General features: G+C 44.0%; 1 protein-coding gene and 1 long non-coding RNA gene across 3 annotated transcripts; both read left to right on the top strand.

Moving 5' to 3' along the window:
- The first annotated feature begins 357 nt into the window (after nucleotides 1-357).
- On the top strand, nucleotides 358-5,342 carry LOC145237165 (bone morphogenetic protein 2-like). The gene is made up of 7 exons (XM_080099928.1): nucleotides 358-552; nucleotides 949-1,222; nucleotides 1,653-1,812; nucleotides 2,254-2,405; nucleotides 2,768-2,875; nucleotides 3,652-3,820; nucleotides 4,424-5,342. The coding sequence occupies exons 2-7, from the start codon at nucleotides 962-964 to the stop codon at nucleotides 5,140-5,142; spliced, it is 1,569 nt and encodes a 522-aa protein (XP_079956054.1). The 5' UTR covers nucleotides 358-552; nucleotides 949-961; the 3' UTR covers nucleotides 5,143-5,342.
- Nucleotides 5,343-6,759: 1,417 nt separating this feature from the next.
- On the top strand, nucleotides 6,760-11,727 carry LOC145239267 (uncharacterized). Of its 2 annotated transcripts, XR_013862261.1 has the most exons (5): nucleotides 6,760-8,307; nucleotides 8,369-9,550; nucleotides 9,617-9,685; nucleotides 10,111-10,195; nucleotides 10,901-11,727. It is a non-coding gene; the product is annotated as an uncharacterized LOC145239267 (long non-coding RNA). The 2 variants fall into 2 exon arrangements; XR_013862262.1 differs by having other exon boundaries at nucleotides 6,760-9,550.
- The last annotated feature ends 15,602 nt before the right edge of the window (nucleotides 11,728-27,329 follow it).

The following is a 27,329-nucleotide window of genomic DNA, read 5'->3' as shown; positions in this document are numbered from 1 at the left end:
TGATTAAAGACCAAACGATGCGATGCCTCGAATAAGCCCATTGCAAACATGTTAATCGCATTGAACAAGGATCTTCGCACCTTTGGTAAGCTGCAAAGTCAAGTTGTGCCGAGTAATTGGCTCGCGTTCGCGCTACAAACTCGAATACTCGCTCTTGTGTTTTCGTAACTGCGATAAAGCGTGAAGGGACCGGGGAGTTAATTGCTACCTTGTCTTATCAACAGCTGGGAATCGTAATGACACAAACGTTTAGCGAATCTTTTTTTACGAAACTTGTGCACAATTAGGGAGCCCCGCAACAGGTGGTACCTGGTATAAGTTACAAGCTGCAGAAATATTGGTGATTTAGTTGAGATGAGCAGTCCCCCCTGCTGCGTTGTACTGTCGGAGGTCCATGTCGGCATTTATTCGCTAGTCTGATCTTCGCTTCCTGGGTCTGAACACCCGCTGTATGTTTGTTTACGGGTCTGGAGCCCGAAGGAAGATATATAAGAAGCGAGTTCGTCTTAGACAGCGGCAGTCACCTTCGAACTTCGAACGACAGAAGTATATGTTAGATAGATCGGTCTTAATTAAAGTGCGGCAGATTTCAAAAAATTCTTAGTGATAAGAAATGTCATGAAAGTTGCATTCCTTAAAGAAATCAGTTTAGAATCAGGGTTTTGTTTGTGCATGTCTGTTTTTAAGCGTACGTACAAAGGAAATACTAAATGCGAATAATAGCAAAATGGGAAAATTGTAATAAGAATTTTATCCCATTTTCACCTAAATACCCTAGCGTGTGACGTCATCCTAGGCCTAGGACATCATTCGTATTTTAGTTGTAATGTTATTTTTGTGAAATTATATTCAAATATTTAGTGAAAGAATTATGAACGCAAAACAAAAACATTTATTTTTTTAAAAACTTTACAAATTTTTAATTTGTAACCAATTTTTTTTGTTCAGACAAACCTGAAAAATGATGAAACTTTTTAAACTGGTGTTGGTGTGTCTTATCGTTCTTTGCATCCACTCCTCCTCATCAAAACCTCATGCACGGAAGCAGAAGAGGATGGTAGAGATGGTGAGCCGACATCTTCTGGAGGATCGGCACAAAAACTCAAGATTTTTCACTGAAAACGAAATGATGAAGCGAAGATTTAAGGAAATGGTCCAAGCTTTACCCAAAGACATCAAAACGAACGCTATGCGTGAACTCTTGTATATGTTTGATTTGCCGGTGAGACGACATAAAAAATAGTAATTACTATAAATTTTAGTACGCAAAGCCCATTGAAGGCGTTATATCGAATATGCCGGTTTTGCAAGTATTCCCTTACGCTTATGGCATAAAAAAAACAGATAGAAATATCTTTAGGGCGATCTCAGTATTGAACGTATGTTTAAAACTATTATCTCATAGTACGAAATAAAAATATTTTGCTCTATAATAACAAGTAGACCAGTTGTTTTTCAACTTTTTTAAGCTAGTTACAACGGCGCCATTGTCTTTTCATTGTCCCTACTGTTGGTAACAACGATGTGAAAAAAATCAATCTAAATTTACGTCACTAATTTTTTTTACCTGATTAAAGGCAAATCTAATCTGGTCTTCATTTTGTGTTTTGTAACAGTTATATATTTTACATCAAATGTGGTTTTCGTTTTAGGAGCCTGTGATAAATACGTTAATGAGCAACCCACTTCACCAAGTTAAGAAACCGCCCAAATATATGGTGGATTTGTACAACACAATTGCTGACCGACATGGTATCACTAGAGCTCCAGGCTTACTGGACGCTGACACCGTCCGCAGTATTCCCAATATTGGTGAGTAACCCGTAATATTTCTCCCATTTCTTCGATTATTTCGCTTTCAAAGCAGGCTTGAACGATTCTAACACGTTTATTTGACGAGCTTTTTTGTTGAAAAAATGTTTGGTTCTAGTCTTTGCTTCACGACTTCTTAGTACTAACGCTTGGGTTTTGAAGTGACGTCAGGCATTTGTTACGTCACATATTGTTGGTTTCCTAAAATAATTTTGGTTCGTGATTTCTGTTCTTATCTGGCTTTTGTCAGAGTACATCTTGCACATTTTCGGATTAATAACTTTCATTGTATGATGTGATTTTGAATTCTTCAAGGTTGGTCGAGCTAATGTGGCATCAACAATACATGAAAAAGCTTCATTGTAATTGTAATCTTAAAACAGCAATCACAAACAAAAACGACAATATTCTCAGTTTTGACTTTTTTTATTCGTTTTGCAGATAAAAACTGCCCGAAAAGTTGTCGATTTGATCTCCGTCCTGTTGACAGCAGGGAAACCATATTGGACGCTGAGTTGCATGTTTATCAGGAAAGACCCAAATTCGCGGATCGATTTACGAAGCCCGGAAGTTACTTCATAAAAATTTATCAGGTATGTTTTCGTTTTGCTTAACAGATGTTAACTTGCACAAAACCGTAGCGTTGGTGCATCGAAAATGGAATTTGTTTGACAGATCCGTCTTTTGTTGTAGATTTTAAAAAAGCGTTACAAACCAGTATTGCTTCAAAATAACTTCTAGCATAGTGCACGAAAAACTAAATGTCGAATAATTAGCTATGACTAAGATAATAATAGAAGACATGTGGAAAACACATTATATTCAACGCAACCGTACTGCAAAGGAACTCTTGATAACTCATTGTTTCACCTACAATAAACTTAACCAAAAACTAATTGTTTCAATGATGTGATAGAGTTCAATTTGTAAATTTAAATAACTCCATGTTTTTCAGACGTTACCCCCGAAGCACCCGAGTGGCAAAACACGTAAAGCTCTGGTGGCTGCCAGACGTCTTCCATCCCATCTGTACGGATGGCAGATTTTCCCGCTTCTAACCACGGTAATGCATACAAAACACTTTAAAGAATACAGTTGCAAAGCCAAGTTAAACGTAACACTCCGAGCTAGAAGTTTAATAAAATGAGAACCTTTGCAGTGGTCCAAACGGACGTCTGGTCCGACATGCTTTATTTCAAAACGTTTCGGCAAACGCTCATGTCGCTTTGTACGTTTACTTGGTCTATTGTGACATCATCATTTTCGTGGATATGTACTTACATTGTTTGTTCTATTCATATTTTAAGTTTAAAAAATATATCCTTTATTGACATTATACGGTATGTGCTGTACCCGTTCGGTTGCTTATACACAAAGTTAGTTTTGTCATGTTCATTACTTTTCTTTACCTCTATTGGTTTGTTCTTTTCAAAAGTGCTGCATTAAAATCTGTAAATCAAACAGGTTGTCCAAACGAATCATAACTTCTTCTTTTTTTAATTTTATAAACTCTATCAAGATTGATAACCATTTCATGATCTTTATAATTGCATTTTTTCGGGATGTGATTTTTTATTTGGACGTCAAAAATGCATGACAGATTTGCTATAAATTTGTTAGCTAACTTAGTTTAAATACATAGTTTCAAATATTTTAAGGATAGCTGGGTTCGATACTTTTAAGCTAATTGGTCAGTTTCATGCCCCGACTCACCCATTTGCCGCACAGCTTCTGTAATTTTAACTTGGTTACTTTTACCCCTTCTGGATATTTTCTTGATTAACATGTTCACAAAACTGCTGCATTAAAATCTGACCAAAATTTCGGTTTCGTTTTCAGGTTGAACGTTGGAACATTGACGGGTCGGAAAATCTCGGCATCACCATAGAAACCACCTCGAAACGCGGCAAGGTGATGACGTCACGCTCGCTTTCCAAGTGGAAACAACCAATCCTTGTTCTGTTCTCCAACAATAGCGATCACGTGATCCACCATTCGCAAAAGACAAGTAAGCAGCAAATGTTATGGCCATGATGAAATGGACAGCTTAAGGTTTTTGCCACAAATCCACCAACTATCGCAGCGGTTATTATTTCACACACATATATTAGACCCTCACTATAATCTTTCACAGTACGCCAGGCCCATTAAAAGCGCTATACCGAATCAAGTCGGTCACCAAGCATTTGCCATCACATGGCAAGACACAGGCTAGAAAAATCTAACCTGCGGTGGGATTCGAACCCACTACAGAAGTCTTTCCAGGTCTATAAACTTTGTAGTATGTCTAACTTTGGGCCTTTTGAGAAAGTAAACTTATGCTAAAATAAAAAATAGAAACGGTTCAAAAATTGACTGAGACTGTCGTATTAATTGTTCAAGCTTAAATCAAAAACATATAAGGAGCTGCACAGATCATTTAATTCGGTATTGCAAAAACAGGTGAAAATGTGTAATGCCTTCTATTGTATTAGGTGAACTTAGCTAAATCAAAAATCTATTGCAAAACCATTTATCGAATTTTATGTGAGATTTTTAAGCTCGAAAATTGCAGTTTTAGCCTTAGCTGCTGTTTATCAGACTTCTAACTCATGTCTTTGATTTTTTGCAGAAACTATTGAATTGCTGAACCGCGCTCAGTCTATAGACGACAACGTTCCTTCATCCCATGACCGAGCGGAGATTGTACGAAGTAAGCGCTCTACTAAAAATCCAAAGAAATCTAAAGCGGAAACTGGCCACAAGAAATCGGAAAAGAAAACGGAAAAGACGCAAAACCCGGAAAATGCGCACATATCAAAAGTTAATAAAACCACTCAACCCGTTGAAAGTTGGGAATCCTATGATTACGGAAAAGCATTTGACGATTACGTCACATGGGATGTTGATTACGCGGCAGACGGCAGCAGCGGCAAAAACACTCAAACATCAGGCTCGTCACACAGTTTTTCCGGGTCCACAGCGCGTTTCCCTTCTTTCTCTACTCTCTCCACTGAGTCATCGGCCTCCCGCTCGTGTCGCCGATATCCGCTCTACGTCGATTTCGAAGAGATGGGGTGGTCGGGGTGGATTATACACCCACAGGGATACAACGCGTACCACTGCCGGGGAAAGTGTGCCTTTCCGCTCGGGCAAAATTTGAAACCAAGCAACCACGCTACAGTTCAAAGTATAATGCACACATTGGGCCTGGGTGGTCAACCTGTGGACATGCCGTGCTGCACACCGGACCAACTGTACGATATCAACCTGCTGTACTTTGATCACAACGACTACGTGGTCCTGCGCAGATACAAAGACATGGTTGCTGCGTCGTGTGCATGCAGATGATGACGTCACGGTGCTGGTGTTGGTGACGTCATGTCGTGAAAGAGACGCACGCTGGGACCGCCGAGTGGTGGTTTGTGGGATTTCGCGGTTCCTATTGTTGTTCGCTTGTTACTTGCTGTTATTATTATTATTTGTTTTGTGTTGTTGTTTTTTTGCACACGGGCTGCCGACACCTAATAAATATGCAACTCGCAACCTGACTTTCATGTTTTTAAACTGCCAGTCAGATACAACTGTGCATAGTAAACCAAACAAGGATGAAACGTTTTTGCACAACAATTTCACTTTGCCAGTGGGAGATGCGCCGACTAATGTTTGTGAGTTTACGTTAATACAATTTAGTGCCCAGGACGTTTGACACGGTTGAATAGTTGGCAGTCACGTGAGCGACAAAGAGGTGTGGCAGAGGATACGCCGGGTGCTTGTCTCGATGTGGTAAGGTGCGAAGTCGAAATCCGCACTGCTGGACGGAACTAAGTCGCTCGATTTGACCCGTTACGTCGCTCGTCTTGCTCCTCCCACTCCTCTTCTGGAGAAAGGTGAACGCGAGGTTGCTGGAAGTCGATGCCTTTGCCAGGCCAAATCGCATTTTTGAGTGTTTGTGGTGTGTCCACAAACATAAAGTGTCGTGCCAACAGGTTCAGCTCTCAAACCAAGGCCGGACATCGAGGAACTCTCCCGTTCGTTTCGCGTCCTTGGTCGCGACTTGTGCTTCGGTGCTAAGTCGTCTTGACCAAAGACGCCAAAAACGAAAGGACCAATGCCCGCCAGACGGTCGTGTGGGGACGATGTCTAGTTGTGGCAAGGCCTTGAGCGTGCATTGGGCGTTTGCGACATCTCTTCTCTACACTTCTCCCACTAAATGCCACGACGCTCCATTGGCGAACCTGTGATATTTTGTTATAGTTTTTTTGATATACTTTTAAATGTCGTCATGTAGGCTATGCGTCTTTTTTAGTCGGGTGACGGAAAATATAACGGTGAAAGTTTCTGTATTTTAAAATAATTTTAATTTTCCTGCACATAGAAATCTTAAAATGAAAACAATTGATTTTGAGTTTGCAAACGAGCGGTTTAGTGTCTTGTATGTGACGAAAATGTTTTTAACTGCAGTTTTTCATATTTATTGGAAAAGCATGTGGCAATTTAATTTATTTTGATATTTTTGTTCGTTTCCGAAGTATGGACAAAACTTATGTAAATAAATCCAATAAAAAACGTATAATTTTATCGATGACGCATTAGCGCGAGTTATGTTGTAAAATAAAGATTATTTGAGAAATTATTTCTTCCAAAAAACATTTTCGAAATTGAATTCGAATGCAACCATCGATGTTGCGCGCCTCAACAACGAACAGCTTGCCACGTTTTCTCGCCACCATACCGCGTGTTGGAAGAAAACCTGGTTAACTGGTAAGTTTTATTTGAATTATATCTTTTATTCTTTGCGTAATTTTATGATTTTTAACCATTCTTATTAATACTACGATTTATACATGGCATTGACTTAAAAATACGTAATCGTGCATCTTCTAAAAACATAAATTGCGTTAAGTGTACAAGTATTTATGTTTTTTTCAGACGTTTTTCTGTGGTTTGACCAACTTCAATTCAGTCATCATCCATCGACCAACATTCTTCAACTTCAAATATTTACTTGTATGTAAACATAGGAGTCTGTCGTGGGTCAACCGGGATTGCGGAACTGTTAGGCCTTTAACTTAGGTTAATTGGCGCTAGGGTGAGTGACTTATTCTTTGCCGAGGTTGACTCGTAAAGGAAGTCTTCCTCGGTGGTCAAAGAATGGTCCAAGTCTACAGGAGTGCTACTATGTCAGCAAGTTGGCGCTAGGGCTACAATTAGAGTGGCACTCGTTAACTAAGGGTAGGTTATAGTTAATATAGGTGGGGTACGTTTGGGAATCGCGCGCCACGTAGGGACTATACTTAGACCGATTTTCAGCTAGGTGTGGCGTGTTGCTAATGGCTTTAGCTAAAATAAGGTGCGCATAGAAACACGGCCTTGGCATAGCTTCCACTGCATTGCGCTTGCCGCGGTGTAGACGATACCGAGTAGGGACACCGCTATTTCCAATGAAGGTCCAGGCTCGTGGATCAGAGGAGACCGGCTTGGCATTTTGCCCGAAAAGTTTCGTGAGCCACCCTGATAGGGCGCAAACTGTTGTTAATTTTTTTCCCCAGCCCAGCGGTTGCGTAATTCATTTGGGTCCTTGCGGGGGGACCCTGAGGGCAAGGGCAGTGACATGATGTTGATAAGTTATACGCTGTAATCATCACTGGACCCTTTTAAACAAACTTTGCGCCTGTACTAACTGTAAAATTAGGGGTATTGTGGTTTTGTTTTAGGGTTTTGACCAGCTTTTATTGTCCTTGCCTACACCCAGTTCAGTTATTCTTTTTCTGCAAAAGAAAATTTGAACTCGACATCAAGCATGGATATAAGTCACTTTTTCGATTCAGTAGAAGTATAGCCTCAAAGTAAAATGCGCTTTAATAATGCCCCTGAACCCCATAATGCTGGTCAAGCCCATTTTTTTCTTGTGGATTTAGGTTAACTTACTTGACTTATTATGTCAGTTCCGGTTTCTCGCTTGACCCAGTCACCTTGCCATTATGGGGCAATGACAATTTAGGTGGTTGTAAAACATGACAGACTCACTTTCTACCTTTCTAGGCTAATTTGCGACGGTTGTATGCAGGACAGTTAGTTGAGGCAAGTTTATTTTGTGTACTTTTTCGTCGGCGAACAGGGGCGTTGGTGGTTTCACCTATATTTTTCAGGCCTGTCTACCTTTCCAACACACTCTTTCTTGATGCTGGAGATGAACCAAATGCAACTGCCTTTAACAAGTGTTATTGCCATTTTTGTGTACAGATGTACAGGAGTTTTTTACTTGCGCTTTCCCTCTTTCATCAACAAAAATGTGTGCAGAGTCAACTTTTTCTATCCTATTATTTCTCTTTAGTAAGACCAGTTCTTGGGGGGGTGTTGTGCCTTTTACATCAGTCATAAAGGTTCTTGTTATTGTGTTTTAGTTTTTTACATACTTTTTTAACCATGTGAACCACCAACGCCAAGTGTTAAGAATGTAGTTCAGAAATCAGAAGTGCGAACTCTGTACAATTCTGTATTTCTTCATTCAAGGTGTGTACTACCGTTGTATTGGTTTACAACTAAATATAAACTGTTTTGTTTTATTTTTCAGATCTTGCTGTTGATTGGATGATGTTATTGTATTGTATCATTTAGCCAAAATTGAGCAAAAATTGTTATTGTGTCAAGCTGCAACTATTAAAGGTAACTGTCATAACTAAAACCATTTTGCAGGTTTTAACAAAAGCTATCTTTGCAGGTTTTAACAAAAAGCTATCTTTGCAGGTTTTAACAAAAAGCCATTTTTGCAGATTTTAACAAAAAGCCGTTTTTGCAGGTTTTAACAAAACGCAAGTTTTTGCAGGTTTTAACAAAATGCAAGTTTTTGCAGGTTTTAACAAAATGCAAGGTTTTGCAGGTTTTAACAAAATGCAAGTTTTTGCAGGTTTTAACAAAATGCAAGTTTTTGCAGGTTTTAACAAAAAGCCAGTTTTTGCAGGTTTTAACAAAACGCAAGTTTTTGCAGGTTTTAACTATATCGTTTACCCTGTTTTTGCAGCTATTAACATTCTTTTTAGGGCTATTGTCATAAAAATGTCACTGTTTTGCAGGTTTTAGGGCTTCTGTTTTAAAAATTTAACTGCTTTTTGTTTTGCAGGTTTTAAGGCTTTTGTCATAAAAATGTAGCTGTTCTTTGTTTTGCAGGTTTTAGAGATTTTGTTTCAAAAGTGTAACTGTTTTTTGTTTTGCAGGTTTTAGGGCTTTTGTTTTCCAAATGTAACCCTTTTTTGTTTTGCAGACTTTATAGGGCTTTAGATTTAAACATTAAACAGTTTTTGCAGGTTTTAGGGCTTTTCTTTTAAACATTAAACCGATTTTTTTGCAGGTTTAATGGCTTTAGTTTTCAACATGCCACTGTTTTTTGTTTTGCAGGTTTTAGGGCTTCCTTTTTGAACATAACTTTTTTGCAGGTTTACTGTTATTCACTTTTGTTTTTAAAGTCAACAGTAATAGATTTTTTTCATAGATTAATTGTTCCTTGTTTAAGAGGTTTTGTAGTTGTGACTTCTTTTTTTAAATTTAACAGGGTTTTGTTTTGCAGATTTAATGTTTTATGTTTTGCAGAGCACTGTTTTCAGTTGTTTGTAGGGTTTTAATATTTTATGCAGGTGTAGGTTTTTTCTTCTCTTTTTGTAGTTGTAGGTTGTTGTGTAGGCTGTAGGACTTTATTGTATTTCTAAAACAGCTTTCGAAATTTAAGTGGAATCTTGCTTTAACAATCGCATTATAACCTGTAAGTACCCTTTTGTACAGTACGCATCTCGTCAGCATTTGGTGTATATTATTTCTGTTATTTTAGATGTTACATCATCCAAACTAGTACTCCAGCAGTTACTTCAACGAAGACACAAAACAAATGATATTTAAGGTACGAAAATCAATTTGGTGTTTATTGTGTATGTTGGGTTAATTTTTATCTACATTAGTTTAAGAGGTATGAGCAAATTTGTTTGGTCAAATAGCTTTCTAACTAATTGCACACATCACAAAAGGGTGCTGATGCACACTTTGGAATTACTGATTTGACTGTTTGAAATCATTTTATCTCTACTAAATGTGTAAGTTTAATCAAAGCATACATAATACAATAGTTTAGTGTACATGCACACAGATGAATCTGATTAGTTGCATACCTGTTAATCCCACATTCTGTTTAATTGCATAAGATTATGTCTTATTGCATAAAAAAGATTGACAAAGTTTTACAAGTTAAATTGGTTTGTCTGTCTCTATATATTTTAATGTAAGTATATTTTTTGAGAAGTTTTATTCTTTTTTACTTTTGCATTTCAGGCCGTTAACAAATATGCCCGAATTTTCCAGCCAAATGTACTTCAGCAGTTACTTTAGTGAAGACACAACACAATTTATATTTAAGGTACAAAAATTGATTTGTTGTTTTTTGTGTATGTTGGGTTGTAAATGGTGCATTTTACACCAGTGTTAACTTTTTTCCCATTCATGTTTATCCACATCATTTAAAAGAGAAATAAACACAATTGATACCTGTGGTAACTATGTATATGTCAAGTTAATTGCATTGCATAAAAAAAAGCTTGGCAAGTTTCTAGAAAGTAAATTTTCTTGTCAGTCCATTACATAGGCACAGAGTGTCGTACAACACATTGTCAAATCTGAAAAATATTGGAAACAATTTTGCTTTTAAACAAGTGCGCTGGTAATTCACACCACAAACCGTGGTTTAAAACTGCAACATGATTTGGTTAGTGCCTTGTTTTATGACGTTAAACACAAATTGTCTGCTAATGTTTGGCCATTGTGGTGTACAATGCAAATGTGTTGTTAAGCCAATGGTGATCGTTGCAGCAAGGTGTTGCAATTGCGAACTAAATATTATTTCAATGCTTTTTTATTTTGATGAACGTTGCTTACTATGGCAAGTTTATTGGGCATTAAGTTTGAGTTCCTGTGGTTGCACACATTAGTGACATCATATGTTATATCCGCCACCTTGTATTTTTTTAAAACTCTGCTCCCATGAGTCTGAGATTCTCCATACATTTTTAAAACATAAACTTAACATTTTTGAGATATTTTATTTATCTTTACTTTTGCATTACAGGATGTTCATTCTCTGGATATGCAAATGATCGTGATCAAGCAAATACTCTTCCTTAACTGGTCATGTCATCTCAGAACATACTCTGACAGAGCAGACCTGCAGCGGACTGCACAAAGTGGCAGAAGAGCATCACATACTTTATTGCAGTGGTTCATTCCACAACCGATGTGGCACAACAGGTCGTGAAAAACAGATAAAGTGAGTCAGGGATACTTTACAGTGCCTGTTCGTATGTGGAACATGTGCAAACATCAAGACATTTGTGTAAACAAACAACAGGGAGTAAAAACAAACCAACTGCATCACCCTTGCTTATTTACAACAAGTATAAACATTTTGACATTTGAAAAAGCATGTATTGTTCCCTATCATAATCAACATGCATTTACGATTTGTTCTCGCCTTTTTTGCTATAATTGTACTTGTTTTTAGTTCTTTATTAAATTATTGTCTGCTTAGCAGGGAAGAATGTGTTAATTTGATTTCATAAACAAATTCTTTAAAATAAATTAATTTGTAATTAATTCTACACCTTGAGCAGATGAAACAATTGTAAAAAGTTTACAGTTGCTAAGCCACTTTATATAATTTCATACAACATGGGGCTTAGTACTAGGATATTTTTATGCATTGGCCAATTGCATGCCAGTTAAATGGGGGCCAGAATATTTAACAATTTACTATACTTATTGTTTTACTACTCATATGACATTACTTTCAGATTTGTTTTTTTGTAACACTGCATAATTGCTTTCATAGTATCTCAGGCTGAGTGCATTATACATTCCTTTAAGTTTATTGTCCAGCAATAAAATATTTCGTATTTATTATGGGTCCCCTTCCCTGAAGGGGACACATATTGTTTTTGTCCGTATTTTTTTTTTCTTTTTTCTGTCTAACGCTGGTTTGTGAGACGCGTTTGGTCAAGAAAGAGTGCTTTAAATTTATTCAAATTTACAGAGATGTTAGTTAATAATCCAAATTTGATCCTCCTGAAGTTTGACCCCGATTGACCCAGCGGTTCACCCACAGGCCCCCAAAACGTAAAAATTTTAAAACAGCTGTACTAACTAAAGTGCAGCATCTTGGAGTTTCATGCTTTGTTGTTTGGTGTAATGTAAGGTTTTTTAAAGAATTTTGTATCTTTTTTTTCGGATTCACCAATTTTTCACCATTTAAGCCCCGAAATATTCGGGTTTAGTTTTAGGCAAGAAATACATGCCCTATGGTTCAGAAATTTTTAAAATTTTTAACAATTGTTTAAGCAGGGTATTCGTTTAGTATTTAAAATTTTGCCAGTTACCTTTATAACGCATAATATGTTTACGCTATCAGTCAGATATAAGTCCCAAGGGAGGAATTCACTGGTTTACGATTAAGGCGGCAGAGCGGGAGTTCCCGGCTTGACGTCCGGACAGACGTTTTACGAGACGGTCGTTTGGGTGATTAGAAATCAGCTGTTCTTTGTACAGCAATGCTGTGTCGTTTTATGGAGTTATCACGCGCATTTTCAGTTTTGCCGAAGGTTTTACAACGTAGTTCGGTTTCGTTTATGTCAGGCAAAACGTCGTTGATCAACATAAATATGAAAAAAATTTGAAAAAAAATGTCAGCTTGGCCGTCGCATAACCACTGGTCACTATAGGTCAACTTGTACGCATTACAACACAGTTAAGAATTTTTCGTCATAACGTATCTTCTTTATTTTTGACAAATCAATTCAAGAATTAAGTTTAGTACTAACGTCATGTATAAATTAGGCTAAACGGTGTTGTTGAACACTAAGGACTGCATGCTGTTAAAAAAGTGTCAAAAGGTCATTAAACGGTCGTTTTTGCGAAACAAAGTTTAGTGAAAAACAAGTTGTTATGTATACCTTTGTAGCAAACGACTTTTTTTATATAGTGTCTAATGTAACAGTTAGGGCTTTCTAGTAAAACTTGTGTTTAAAAACTGAACTTGAACGACAATATCAAGGTCAAAGCAAGATTAAATTGAAAGTATTTTCCCCGTTCTTTTTTAATTGATTTTTTTGAATTATATGACAATAATGACGCAAAAAGAATACGGACAAAAACATTTAAAGTTAAGTTAATGCTTTGTGAAAAATTTGTCCTTAAGAATCTAAAAATAACCGCAACATAGGTTTACCGTAAATCCGCACAAACACGCGTGTGGGGACCCATTCGTTTTTGCTTGCAAAAACAATCGTATATGTAGATACAATTGTGTATAGTATAGTAAATTGATAAATATCGTATAGAATATATGAAATGGAAGTATATCAGAAAGCCACTTTTCTAGTTTATTTATGTTTTGTCTAATTATTAGGGATTTAAAACTTTGAATAATGTACGACATGTACATTGTTTGTTTAGTATTTGGTTTAAATCCTTTTCATCTGAACATCGCTTGCAATGTCACCTGATTTGTTCTACAAAATTGTGACGTTGTAAAGAAAAACTTACCCACAGTACAGTGGTCTTGCTATTTCATCCTGTGGCCCATTTTAGTAAACCAATGTAACGGACGACCCTCTTTACATAAATTTCCATCTTTTCTTGCACAATTGGTTAACCTGTCCAATCACACTTGACACACTTGATAAGCAACCCTGTTTTCAAATCATGGTCAGTTTTAATGTTCTCCATACAGTACAATAACAATTCAATGTGCCAATTCCTCTGTGCAGTCGCATAACAAAGCATTTATTATTTTTTACTGTCATTCATTGCAATTTTACTAATTTAGTGTTATCCTTGCATTTCGTTTGTTTACAAAATGTTAATGTCGTGCTATTTGTTCATGTATATTCTCTTCATATTTGATTTGTCTTGTTGATATCATTATTGTTCATTATTTTGCACATATTTGTGAGTTTTGAAACTAATTTTGTCCTGTTTATTTCATTGTGGAGTCAATACAATTATTTTGCTTTACTTTGTGCAAACATTCTTTGAAAGTTTGTTTTAGGCCTTCAGATGAATTTAAGATGTCAAGTTATAGAAAAGTGGATACAGCTGCTAGATTTAAATTAAGCAGACAGTTTTATAAACGGAAGTAACGAAGCATTAGCTCAGTTTGTCAAAGGTGTTGTTAATTTAGTCATATCTATGTTGAAACAGATATTATTGATAAGTTCTAACCAGAGAATAATTTTGTGTCCGAACTATACGGGTAGAAATATACATGCTATGCTTTCACGAAGCGAGGTATATTTTTTTTGGCTATTTAGGGGGTGGGATTTTAGTTGTTACCAAGTGCAGGCAACATGTTAAACCTATTTTGAACCGATCACTGTCAAACGCGAAGGGTCGAAAAAAGTTATATTACATTAGGGCAGGGGTGGGCAACCTTTGTTACTGTGGGGCCAATTACAAGTGTCAAAAATGGATCGCGGGTCGCACCTGTGTATAACACAAAGTGATTTTGCTTTGTTGCTTACCAAATATGCTTAACTACAAGTATAATTCGTATTTGATTCTAGCCACATTTTGCCAGGTCGCAGAAAACTAGCATCAGGCGCATCAATCAGCTCAAAAATATGTAATATCGGACTCGTTTGCCAGTACTTCTGAAACCAAACGTCTCTGCGGGCCTCACGACCTTTAAAGAAGGGCCGCAGGTTGCCCACCCCTGCATTAGGGCGTACGGACTAAAAACTTTTGGAAATTGGTGAGGTAAAGAAACTGCTCTTCGTCAAAACATTCGCAATATTGTAGTTTTCGTCATCAATTGGTCATTCCATTTCATATCAACGATGTCGCACAACATTTCTGTTTTCTACCGAACGCAAGTGTGTCCATCATAGAACGCCTGGTCTATTTATGTACCGAATTAAGCCGATATCCAAGCATTCCGATATGGCCAGTGTAGCGGTCATGATATTAATGTGCACAAAGTTTATGTTTAACGTTAGCATGTTGTTTGCAATAATGTTGCACAGCATATTGGGGAAGTGTTTAACCTCTTTATAACTGGATGTAAGTGTTGGTATTTCGGTTCTCATGCAAGTCATAAGATATTTTGAGTCATTTGGTTAATCTAGAATGTTCTGCACAAACATAAGGTGTTCGTTTATCATTACGCATACTTCCTCTTGTTTATGCTGGCGTTTCCGTTTCAAATTTAAAGTAGAACACAGCCGCTCGTACTTGAGAAGAAGCATAGCAGCTCGGTAAGAGGGCGCTATGACATTATAAATCGCCCCTTTGCCATAAAATAAATTCTGTAGGGCAGGAACTTGGCCAAACGGTCTGGCGCGCCTGACCCATATACAGACATAAAAAAAAAACTGATCGGGATTCGTCCCCGGGAGAGTCCTGGGTTCGAACCCCGTGAAAAAAAAATTCTGTAACTTAAAGGTAAAGATGGTTTACTGTAAAACCAAGTTTTCGCATTTCTATAAATAGCTCGTTTTCGATTTTGTCGCCGGTCTATTCTTAGACTATCTTTAGTCATCTGGTGGTCTATTTTCTTCTATTTTTCTCCCTTTGGGGATTCAATGAAAAACCAACAGAGAAGTTCCGCTCTGCGATAGTCCAGGTGTCTGATTCTGAGCGTCCGTATGAAACATTAGAAGACTAATGATTTCGCACACCAGCCATAGGCTAGTAAACAAATGTATGTTGATCTTTCTTAGTGTGACCTGCAACTCCTATTTTCCAAATCCAGAGCCTATTTCTAGAACAGAGCACTTCCTTTGTGCCAGTTTCAGAAACCAAATATCCCGAAAAAGAGGTTTTATTCCGACTTGTTTTTACGATATATTCTGAATGTGCGTGTAGATTTTCTCGTGAATTGGTTCTGCCGTAGTTGCTAGTATTCAGGTGCAAGTTCAAGTTTACGCAAAACGAAATTTGGAGAAAGTTTCAATAGCGAATCGAATCGTATCGTTGATGCGCATTAGCCCGGTCTGGGATTTTCTGGTAGGTGGCGCAACGGAGCATAAGCGTTTATGGCAATTTGGGTTTATGGGAAAATAACTACCGAGTCAGCACCATTACCGCCTATGCTCTGTTGCGCCACCTACCAAACCGGGCGTTAACTGAATTCCAGTGTTAGTAGTTCTACCCTCAAAAACAAATTTCTAACACATGGGAAAGTTTTATTCGAAAACCATCGTTTCACAATCAATAATATAATAAAAGCGCAACATACACATAATGTACTTAACCACTTATCAATAATAAGCAATAGTTTCATTTAAATATTTCTTAAAAAAAAACAAATTTTGTCGCAACTAGGCAACGATTACTTTATTTGCCTCATCGTTATATTTACCCATGAATAATTTTTCCTGGTTTCTAATCTGAACAGCTTTAGTTTTACAAATCACTATAATTCGAGAGTATTTCTATGGAATGCAAAGTTATGACGATATTGGACTCTTATTTAAAGATGTCTCACAAAGGGGAAAACACCGTTTGGTGGTGGAAACAATTCACATAAGGAGACGGTTTTGCGTTGGGCGTACAAGAGTGCGCGCCTGTGCAATTGCGATATCTTTTCGTCGTTACATTACCACTATACACCACGTCGCTGCATGTCTCGTTTTTCCCGTTCATTTTCTGACGGAATAAAACGTTTTGTGTACGACCAATTGCAGTAGGTTCTGAAAAACCACAAACAGAAGTTGTGTAAAAGGATTGAAAAGGGGCAATTTTTCCTTTTCTGTTAGCTTTTGGAGGTGAAGTCTTGCTCCGGGCTCGACGCGTCACTGCTGATCGGGTGCTTTGCACTTTGCTTAGCGGCGACGTAGAGCTTTCGATGCGCAAGTACCATCGCCTCCTGATAAGCTAAGGACCAGCTCCGCTCCTCTTGGACGAGGGAGGGCGCAATGCTGGGGCTACTTGCTCCAGCCTTGCTCCCCTCTCTTGTTCAAGAAGACGCCGCCTTGCGGGATGCTTTTGCTCCCGCATTGGCTGGCCTTGGGCGGGCTCGGTTTGGAGAAAAGAGCCTTGAGCTCTTTTTCACTTATCTCTTTCATTTATCATCGTCGCTGCTGGCTGCGAAAAAATTTCATCGTCGTCGATGGAGCAGCGCAGCAGCAGCAGCGTATAGCAGCAGCAAGTGGGCAAAAAAGCGCTCGTGTGTGTAAGTAATCCTTCATTCACTCCACGCCCAACTGGGCACGGGCAACGCCAACAGCTCGACTTGCCACAAGAGAGGAGCGGTGCCAAGCACAAGGCCCAGCACCGATCCTCTCGAGCAAGCCGAGAGACCGACGCTGCAAACAGAAGCCAACTCGACTTGTCCCCGTCGCTACCGCCGAAACAGAATGCCGCCGTTGCTCGGGAACCGGCGGTGAAGCCGATTCCCGAGCTCTGACGTCACCTGTGACGGAGCTGGGGACGAGCAGACGTTCCGTGTGCCGAAACACCCAGAACGAGCTTCAATCGAGCCCTAAAATTTAAGTTATTTCAATAGCTGCACCCAACTACCGTTTGTGGGTTTCGTGTGTGGGGGTACATGGCAATGCAATCACGTGGTGGCAACGTTTGACATGCTTAAATAGTTGGCAGTCACGTGAGCGAAATGGAGGTGTGGCAAAGGATGGGTGTGGTGCTTGTCTCGGTGTGGGAAGCTGCCAAAGTCCAAACCCACAATCGATAAGCAGTTCGCGCATCACAAGACTGCTGGACGGAACATAGTCGCTCGATTCGACCCGTTACGTCGCTCGTCTTGCTCCTCCCATTCCTCTTCTGGAGAAAGGTGAGAGCGAGGTTGCTGGAAGTCGATGCCTTTGCCAGAACAACTTGCATTTTTGAGTGTTTGTGGTGAGCCCACAAACACAAAGTGTCGCGCTAGCAGGTGGTCTTCGACGTCCAGCCGAAGCTTCCGCCGATGTTCAGCGCTAAAACCAAGGCCGGGAGTCGTGGAAACTTCCGTTTGTTGGGCGTCCTTGGTCGCGACTTGCGCTTCGGTGCTAAGTCGTCTTGACCGAAGACGCCGCAAACGAAAGGGCCAATGCCCGCCAGACGGTCGTGTGGGGACGATGTCTAGTTGTGGCGACGGTTTTGCGTTGGGCGTACGAAAGCGCGCGCCTGCGCAATTGCGACATCTTTTCGTCGTTACACTACCACTATACACCACGTCGCTGCATGTCTCGTTTTTCCCGTTCATTTTCTGACGGAATAAAACGTTTTGTGTACGACCAATTGCAGTAGGTTCTGAAAAACCACAAACAGAAGTTGTGTAAAAGGATTGAAAAGGGGCAATTTTTCGTTTTCTGTTAGCTTTTGGAGGTGAAGTCTTGCTCCGGGCTCGACGCGTCACTGCTGATCGGGTGCTTTGCACTTTGCTTAGCGGCGACGTAGAGCTTTCGATGCGCAAGTACCATCGCCTCCTGATAAGCTAAGGACCAGCTCCGCTCCTCTTGGACGAGGGAGGGCGCAATGCTGGGGCTACTTGCTCCAGCCTTGCTCCCCTCTCTTGTTCAAGAAGACGCCGCCTTGCGGGATGCTTTTGCTCCCGCATTGGCTGGCCTTGGGCGGGCTCGGTTTGGAGAAAAGAGCCTTGAGCTCTTTTTCACTTATCTCTTTCATTTATCATCGTCGCTGCTGGCTGCGAAAAAATTTCATCGTCGTCGATGGAGCAGCGCAGCAGCAGCAGCGTATAGCAGCAGCAAGTGGGCAAAAAAGCGCTCGTGTGTGTAAGTAATCCTTCATTCACTCCACGCCCAACTGGGCACGGGCAACGCCAACAGCTCGACTTGCCACAAGAGAGGAGCGGTGCCAAGCACAAGGCCCAGCACCGATCCTCTCGAGCAAGCCGAGAGACCGACGCTGCAAACAGAAGCCAACTCGACTTGTCCCCGTCGCTACCGCCGAAACAGAATGCCGCCGTTGCTCGGGAACCGGCGGTGAAGCCGATTCCCGAGCTCTGACGTCACCTGTGACGGAGCTGGGGACGAGCAGACGTTCCGTGTGCCGAAACACCCAGAACGAGCTTCAATCGAGCCCTAAAATTTAAGTTATTTCAATAGCTGCACCCAACTACCGTTTGTGGGTTTCGTGTGTGGGGGTACATGGCAATGCAATCACGTGGTGACAACGTTTGACATGCTTAAATAGTTGGCAGTCACGTGAGCGAAATGGAGGTGTGGCAAAGGATGGGTGTGGTGCTTGTCTCGGTGTGGGAAGCTGCCAAAGTCCAAACCCACAATCGATAAGCAGTTCGCGCATCACAAGACTGCTGGACGGAACATAGTCGCTCGATTCGACCCGTTACGTCGCTCGTCTTGCTCCTCCCATTCCTCTTCTGGAGAAAGGTGAGAGCGAGGTTGCTGGAAGTCGATGCCTTTGCCAGAACAACTTGCATTTTTGAGTGTTTGTGGTGAGCCCACAAACACAAAGTGTCGCGCTAGCAGGTGGTCTTCGACGTCCAGCCGAAGCTTCCGCCGATGTTCAGCGCTAAAACCAAGGCCGGGAGTCGTGGAAACTTCCGTTTGTTGGGCGTCCTTGGTCGCGACTTGCGCTTCGGTGCTAAGTCGTCTTGACCGAAGACGCCGCAAACGAAAGGGCCAATGCCCGCCAGACGGTCGTGTGGGGACGATGTCTAGTTGTGGCGACGGTTTTGCGTTGGGCGTACGAAAGCGCGCGCCTGCGCAATTGCGACATCTTTTCGTCGTTACACTACCACTATACACCACGTCGCTGCATGTCTCGTTTTTCCCGTTCATTTTCTGACGGAATAAAACGTTTTGTGTACGACCAATTGCAGTAGGTTCTGAAAAACCACAAACAGAAGTTGTGTAAAAGGATTGAAAAGGGGCAATTTTTCCTTTTCTGTTAGCTTTTGGAGGTGAAGTCTTGCTCCGGGCTCGACGCGTCACTGCTGATCGGGTGCTTTGCACTTTGCTTAGCGGCGACGTAGAGCTTTCGATGCGCAAGTACCATCGCCTCCTGATAAGCTAAGGACCAGCTCCGCTCCTCTTGGACGAGGGAGGGCGCAATGCTGGGGCTACTTGCTCCAGCCTTGCTCCCCTCTCTTGTTCAAGAAGACGCCGCCTTGCGGGATGCTTTTGCTCCCGCATTGGCTGGCCTTGGGCGGGCTCGGTTTGGAGAAAAGAGCCTTGAGCTCTTTTTCACTTATCTCTTTCATTTATCATCGTCGCTGCTGGCTGCGAAAAAATTTCATCGTCGTCGATGGAGCAGCGCAGCAGCAGCAGCGTATAGCAGCAGCAAGTGGGCAAAAAAGCGCTCGTGTGTGTAAGTAATCCTTCATTCACTCCACGCCCAACTGGGCACGGGCAACGCCAACAGCTCGACTTGCCACAAGAGAGGAGCGGTGCCAAGCACAAGGCCCAGCACCGATCCTCTCGAGCAAGCCGAGAGACCGACGCTGCAAACAGAAGCCAACTCGACTTGTCCCCGTCGCTACCGCCGAAACAGAATGCCGCCGTTGCTCGGGAACCGGCGGTGAAGCCGATTCCCGAGCTCTGACGTCACCTGTGACGGAGCTGGGGACGAGCAGACGTTCCGTGTGCCGAAACACCCAGAACGAGCTTCAATCGAGCCCTAAAATTTAAGTTATTTCAATAGCTGCACCCAACTACCGTTTGTGGGTTTCGTGTGTGGGGGTACATGGCAATGCAATCACGTGGTGACAACGTTTGACATGCTTAAATAGTTGGCAGTCACGTGAGCGAAATGGAGGTGTGGCAAAGGATGGGTGTGGTGCTTGTCTCGGTGTGGGAAGCTGCCAAAGTCCAAACCCACAATCGATAAGCAGTTCGCGCATCACAAGACTGCTGGACGGAACATAGTCGCTCGATTCGACCCGTTACGTCGCTCGTCTTGCTCCTCCCATTCCTCTTCTGGAGAAAGGTGAGAGCGAGGTTGCTGGAAGTCGATGCCTTTGCCAGAACAACTTGCATTTTTGAGTGTTTGTGGTGAGCCCACAAACACAAAGTGTCGCGCTAGCAGGTGGTCTTCGACGTCCAGCCGAAGCTTCCGCCGATGTTCAGCGCTAAAACCAAGGCCGGGAGTCGTGGAAACTTCCGTTTGTTGGGCGTCCTTGGTCGCGACTTGCGCTTCGGTGCTAAGTCGTCTTGACCGAAGACGCCGCAAACGAAAGGGCCAATGCCCGCCAGACGGTCGTGTGGGGACGATGTCTAGTTGTGGCGACGGTTTTGCGTTGGGCGTACGAAAGCGCGCGCCTGCGCAATTGCGACGTCTTTTCGTCGTTACACTACCACTATACACCACGTCGCTGCATGTCTCGTTTTTCCCGTTCATTTTCTGACGGAATAAAACGTTTTGTGTACGACCAATTGCAGTAGGTTCTGAAAAACCACAAACAGAAGTTGTGTAAAAGGATTGAAAAGGGGCAATTTTTCCTTTTCTGTTAGCTTTTGGAGGTGAAGTCTTGCTCCGGGCTCGACGCGTCACTGCTGATCGGGTGCTTTGCACTTTGCTTAGCGGCGACGTAGAGCTTTCGATGCGCAAGTACCATCGCCTCCTGATAAGCTAAGGACCAGCTCCGCTCCTCTTGGACGAGGGAGGGCGCAATGCTGGGGCTACTTGCTCCAGCCTTGCTCCCCTCTCTTGTTCAAGAAGACGCCGCCTTGCGGGATGCTTTTGCTCCCGCATTGGCTGGCCTTGGGCGGGCTCGGTTTGGAGAAAAGAGCCTTGAGCTCTTTTTCACTTATCTCTTTCATTTATCATCGTCGCTGCTGGCTGCGAAAAAATTTCATCGTCGTCGATGGAGCAGCGCAGCAGCAGCAGCGTATAGCAGCAGCAAGTGGGCAAAAAAGCGCTCGTGTGTGTAAGTAATCCTTCATTCACTCCACGCCCAACTGGGCACGGGCAACGCCAACAGCTCGACTTGCCACAAGAGAGGAGCGGTGCCAAGCACAAGGCCCAGCACCGATCCTCTCGAGCAAGCCGAGAGACCGACGCTGCAAACAGAAGCCAACTCGACTTGTCCCCGTCGCTACCGCCGAAACAGAATGCCGCCGTTGCTCGGGAACCGGCGATGAAGCCGATTCCCGAGCTCTGACGTCACCTGTGACGGAGCTGGGGACGAGCAGACGTTCCGTGTGCCGAAACACCCAGAACGAGCTTCAATCGAGCCCTAAAATTTAAGTTATTTCAATAGCTGCACCCAACTACCGTTTGTGGGTTTCGTGTGTGGGGGTACATGGCAATGCAATCACGTGGTGACAACGTTTGACATGCTTAAATAGTTGGCAGTCACGTGAGCGAAATGGAGGTGTGGCAAAGGATGGGTGTGGTGCTTGTCTCGGTGTGGGAAGCTGCCAAAGTCCAAACCCACAATCGATAAGCAGTTCGCGCATCACAAGACTGCTGGACGGAACATAGTCGCTCGATTCGACCCGTTACGTCGCTCGTCTTGCTCCTCCCATTCCTCTTCTGGAGAAAGGTGAGAGCGAGGTTGCTGGAAGTCGATGCCTTTGCCAGAACAACTTGCATTTTTGAGTGTTTGTGGTGAGCCCACAAACACAAAGTGTCGCGCTAGCAGGTGGTCTTCGACGTCCAGCCGAAGCTTCCGCCGATGTTCAGCGCTAAAACCAAGGCCGGGAGTCGTGGAAACTTCCGTTTGTTGGGCGTCCTTGGTCGCGACTTGCGCTTCGGTGCTAAGTCGTCTTGACCGAAGACGCCGCAAACGAAAGGGCCAATGCCCGCCAGACGGTCGTGTGGGGACGATGTCTAGTTGTGGCGACGGTTTTGCGTTGGGCGTACGAAAGCGCGCGCCTGCGCAATTGCGACATCTTTTCGTCGTTACACTACCACTATACACCACGTCGCTGCATGTCTCGTTTTTCCCGTTCATTTTCTGACGGAATAAAACGTTTTGTGTACGACCAATTGCAGTAGGTTCTGAAAAACCACAAACAGAAGTTGTGTAAAAGGATTGAAAAGGGGCAATTTTTCCTTTTCTGTTAGCTTTTGGAGGTGAAGTCTTGCTCCGGGCTCGACGCGTCACTGCTGATCGGGTGCTTTGCACTTTGCTTAGCGGCGACGTAGAGCTTTCGATGCGCAAGTACCATCGCCTCCTGATAAGCTAAGGACCAGCTCCGCTGCTCTTGGACGAGGGAGGGCGCAATGCTGGGGCTACTTGCTCCAGCCTTGCTCCCCTCTCTTGTTCAAGAAGACGCCGCCTTGCGGGATGCTTTTGCTCCCGCATTGGCTGGCCTTGGGCGGGCTCGGTTTGGAGAAAAGAGCCTTGAGCTCTTTTTCACTTATCTCTTTCATTTATCATCGTCGCTGCTGGCTGCGAAAAAATTTCATCGTCGTCGATGGAGCAGCGCAGCAGCAGCAGCGTATAGCAGCAGCAAGTGGGCAAAAAAGCGCTCGTGTGTGTAAGTAATCCTTTCATTCACTCCACGCCCAACTGGGCACGGGCAACGCCAACAGCTCGACTTGCCACAAGAGAGGAGCGGTGCCAAGCACAAGGCCCAGCACCGATCCTCTCGAGCAAGCCGAGAGACCGACGCTGCAAACAGAAGCCAACTCGACTTGTCCCCGTCGCTACCGCCGAAACAGAATGCCGCCGTTGCTCGGGAACCGGCGGTGAAGCCGATTCCCGAGCTCTGACGTCACCTGTGACGGAGCTGGGGACGAGCAGACGTTCCGTGTGCCGAAACACCCAGAACGAGCTTCAATCGAGCCCTAAAATTTAAGTTATTTCAATAGCTGCACCCAACTACCGTTTGTGGGTTTCGTGTGTGGGGGTACATGGCAATGCAATCACGTGGTGACAACGTTTGACATGCTTAAATAGTTGGCAGTCACGTGAGCGAAATGGAGGTGTGGCAAAGGATGGGTGTGGTGCTTGTCTCGGTGTGGGAAGCTGCCAAAGTCCAAACCCACAATCGATAAGCAGTTCGCGCATCACAAGACTGCTGGACGGAACATAGTCGCTCGATTCGACCCGTTACGTCGCTCGTCTTGCTCCTCCCATTCCTCTTCTGGAGAAAGGTGAGAGCGAGGTTGCTGGAAGTCGATGCCTTTGCCAGAACAACTTGCATTTTTGAGTGTTTGTGGTGAGCCCACAAACACAAAGTGTCGCGCTAGCAGGTGGTCTTCGACGTCCAGCCGAAGCTTCCGCCGATGTTCAGCGCTAAAACCAAGGCCGGGAGTCGTGGAAACTTCCGTTTGTTGGGCGTCCTTGGTCGCGACTTGCGCTTCGGTGCTAAGTCGTCTTGACCGAAGACGCCGCAAACGAAAGGGCCAATGCCCGCCAGACGGTCGTGTGGGGACGATGTCTAGTTGTGGCGACGGTTTTGCGTTGGGCGTACGAAAGCGCGCGCCTGCGCAATTGCGACATCTTTTCGTCGTTACACTACCACTATACACCACGTCGCTGCATGTCTCGTTTTTCCCGTTCATTTTCTGACGGAATAAAACGTTTTGTGTACGACCAATTGCAGTAGGTTCTGAAAAACCACAAACAGAAGTTGTGTAAAAGGATTGAAAAGGGGCAATTTTTCCTTTTCTGTTAGCTTTTGGAGGTGAAGTCTTGCTCCGGGCTCGACGCGTCACTGCTGATCGGGTGCTTTGCACTTTGCTTAGCGGCGACGTAGAGCTTTCGATGCGCAAGTACCATCGCCTCCTGATAAGCTAAGGACCAGCTCCGCTCCTCTTGGACGAGGGAGGGCGCAATGCTGGGGCTACTTGCTCCAGCCTTGCTCCCCTCTCTTGTTCAAGAAGACGCCGCCTTGCGGGATGCTTTTGCTCCCGCATTGGCTGGCCTTGGGCGGGCTCGGTTTGGAGAAAAGAGCCTTGAGCTCTTTTTCACTTATCTCTTTCATTTATCATCGTCGCTGCTGGCTGCGAAAAAATTTCATCGTCGTCGATGGAGCAGCGCAGCAGCAGCAGCGTATAGCAGCAGCAAGTGGGCAAAAAAGCGCTCGTGTGTGTAAGTAATCCTTCATTCACTCCACGCCCAACTGGGCACGGGCAACGCCAACAGCTCGACTTGCCACAAGAGAGGAGCGGTGCCAAGCACAAGGCCCAGCACCGATCCTCTCGAGCAAGCCGAGAGACCGACGCTGCAAACAGAAGCCAACTCGACTTGTCCCCGTCGCTACCGCCGAAACAGAATGCCGCCGTTGCTCGGGAACCGGCGGTGAAGCCGATTCCCGAGCTCTGACGTCACCTGTGACGGAGCTGGGGACGAGCAGACGTTCCGTGTGCCGAAACACCCAGAACGAGCTTCAATCGAGCCCTAAAATTTAAGTTATTTCAATAGCTGCACCCAACTACCGTTTGTGGGTTTCGTGTGTGGGGGTACATGGCAATGCAATCACGTGGTGACAACGTTTGACATGCTTAAATAGTTGGCAGTCACGTGAGCGAAATGGAGGTGTGGCAAAGGATGGGTGTGGTGCTTGTCTCGGTGTGGGAAGCTGCCAAAGTCCAAACCCACAATCGATAAGCAGTTCGCGCATCACAAGACTGCTGGACGGAACATAGTCGCTCGATTCGACCCGTTACGTCGCTCGTCTTGCTCCTCCCATTCCTCTTCTGGAGAAAGGTGAGAGCGAGGTTGCTGGAAGTCGATGCCTTTGCCAGAACAACTTGCATTTTTGAGTGTTTGTGGTGAGCCCACAAACACAAAGTGTCGCGCTAGCAGGTGGTCTTCGACGTCCAGCCGAAGCTTCCGCCGATGTTCAGCGCTAAAACCAAGGCCGGGAGTCGTGGAAACTTCCGTTTGTTGGGCGTCCTTGGTCGCGACTTGCGCTTCGGTGCTAAGTCGTCTTGACCGAAGACGCCGCAAACGAAAGGGCCAATGCCCGCCAGACGGTCGTGTGGGGACGATGTCTAGTTGTGGCGACGGTTTTGCGTTGGGCGTACGAAAGCGCGCGCCTGCGCAATTGCGACATCTTTTCGTCGTTACACTACCACTATACACCACGTCGCTGCATGTCTCGTTTTTCCCGTTCATTTTCTGACGGAATAAAACGTTTTGTGTACGACCAATTGCAGTAGGTTCTGAAAAACCACAAACAGAAGTTGTGTAAAAGGATTGAAAAGGGGCAATTTTTCCTTTTCTGTTAGCTTTTGGAGGTGAAGTCTTGCTCCGGGCTCGACGCGTCACTGCTGATCGGGTGCTTTGCACTTTGCTTAGCGGCGACGTAGAGCTTTCGATGCGCAAGTACCATCGCCTCCTGATAAGCTAAGGACCAGCTCCGCTCCTCTTGGACGAGGGAGGGCGCAATGCTGGGGCTACTTGCTCCAGCCTTGCTCCCCTCTCTTGTTCAAGAAGACGCCGCCTTGCGGGATGCTTTTGCTCCCGCATTGGCTGGCCTTGGGCGGGCTCGGTTTGGAGAAAAGAGCCTTGAGCTCTTTTTCACTTATCTCTTTCATTTATCATCGTCGCTGCTGGCTGCGAAAAAATTTCATCGTCGTCGATGGAGCAGCGCAGCAGCAGCAGCGTATAGCAGCAGCAAGTGGGCAAAAAAGCGCTCGTGTGTGTAAGTAATCCTTCATTCACTCCACGCCCAACTGGGCACGGGCAACGCCAACAGCTCGACTTGCCACAAGAGAGGAGCGGTGCCAAGCACAAGGCCCAGCACCGATCCTCTCGAGCAAGCCGAGAGACCGACGCTGCAAACAGAAGCCAACTCGACTTGTCCCCGTCGCTACCGCCGAAACAGAATGCCGCCGTTGCTCGGGAACCGGCGGTGAAGCCGATTCCCGAGCTCTGACGTCACCTGTGACGGAGCTGGGGACGAGCAGACGTTCCGTGTGCCGAAACACCCAGAACGAGCTTCAATCGAGCCCTAAAATTTAAGTTATTTCAATAGCTGCACCCAACTACCGTTTGTGGGTTTCGTGTGTGGGGGTACATGGCAATGCAATCACGTGGTGACAACGTTTGACATGCTTAAATAGTTGGCAGTCACGTGAGCGAAATGGAGGTGTGGCAAAGGATGGGTGTGGTGCTTGTCTCGGTGTGGGAAGCTGCCAAAGTCCAAACCCACAATCGATAAGCAGTTCGCGCATCACAAGACTGCTGGACGGAACATAGTCGCTCGATTCGACCCGTTACGTCGCTCGTCTTGCTCCTCCCATTCCTCTTCTGGAGAAAGGTGAGAGCGAGGTTGCTGGAAGTCGATGCCTTTGCCAGAACAACTTGCATTTTTGAGTGTTTGTGGTGAGCCCACAAACACAAAGTGTCGCGCTAGCAGGTGGTCTTCGACGTCCAGCCGAAGCTTCCGCCGATGTTCAGCGCTAAAACCAAGGCCGGGAGTCGTGGAAACTTCCGTTTGTTGGGCGTCCTTGGTCGCGACTTGCGCTTCGGTGCTAAGTCGTCTTGACCGAAGACGCCGCAAACGAAAGGGCCAATGCCCGCCAGACGGTCGTGTGGGGACGATGTCTAGTTGTGGCGACGGTTTTGCGTTGGGCGTACGAAAGCGCGCGCCTGCGCAATTGCGACATCTTTTCGTCGTTACACT

The sequence above is a fragment of the Phallusia mammillata genome, chromosome 7, assembly GCF_965637545.1.
Source record: "Phallusia mammillata chromosome 7, kaPhaMamm4.hap1.1, whole genome shotgun sequence".
Taxonomy (NCBI): Eukaryota; Metazoa; Chordata; class Ascidiacea; order Phlebobranchia; family Ascidiidae; genus Phallusia; species Phallusia mammillata.
Note: the sequence above shows the minus strand (reverse complement) of the source record. Positions and strands in the feature narration are given on the sequence as shown.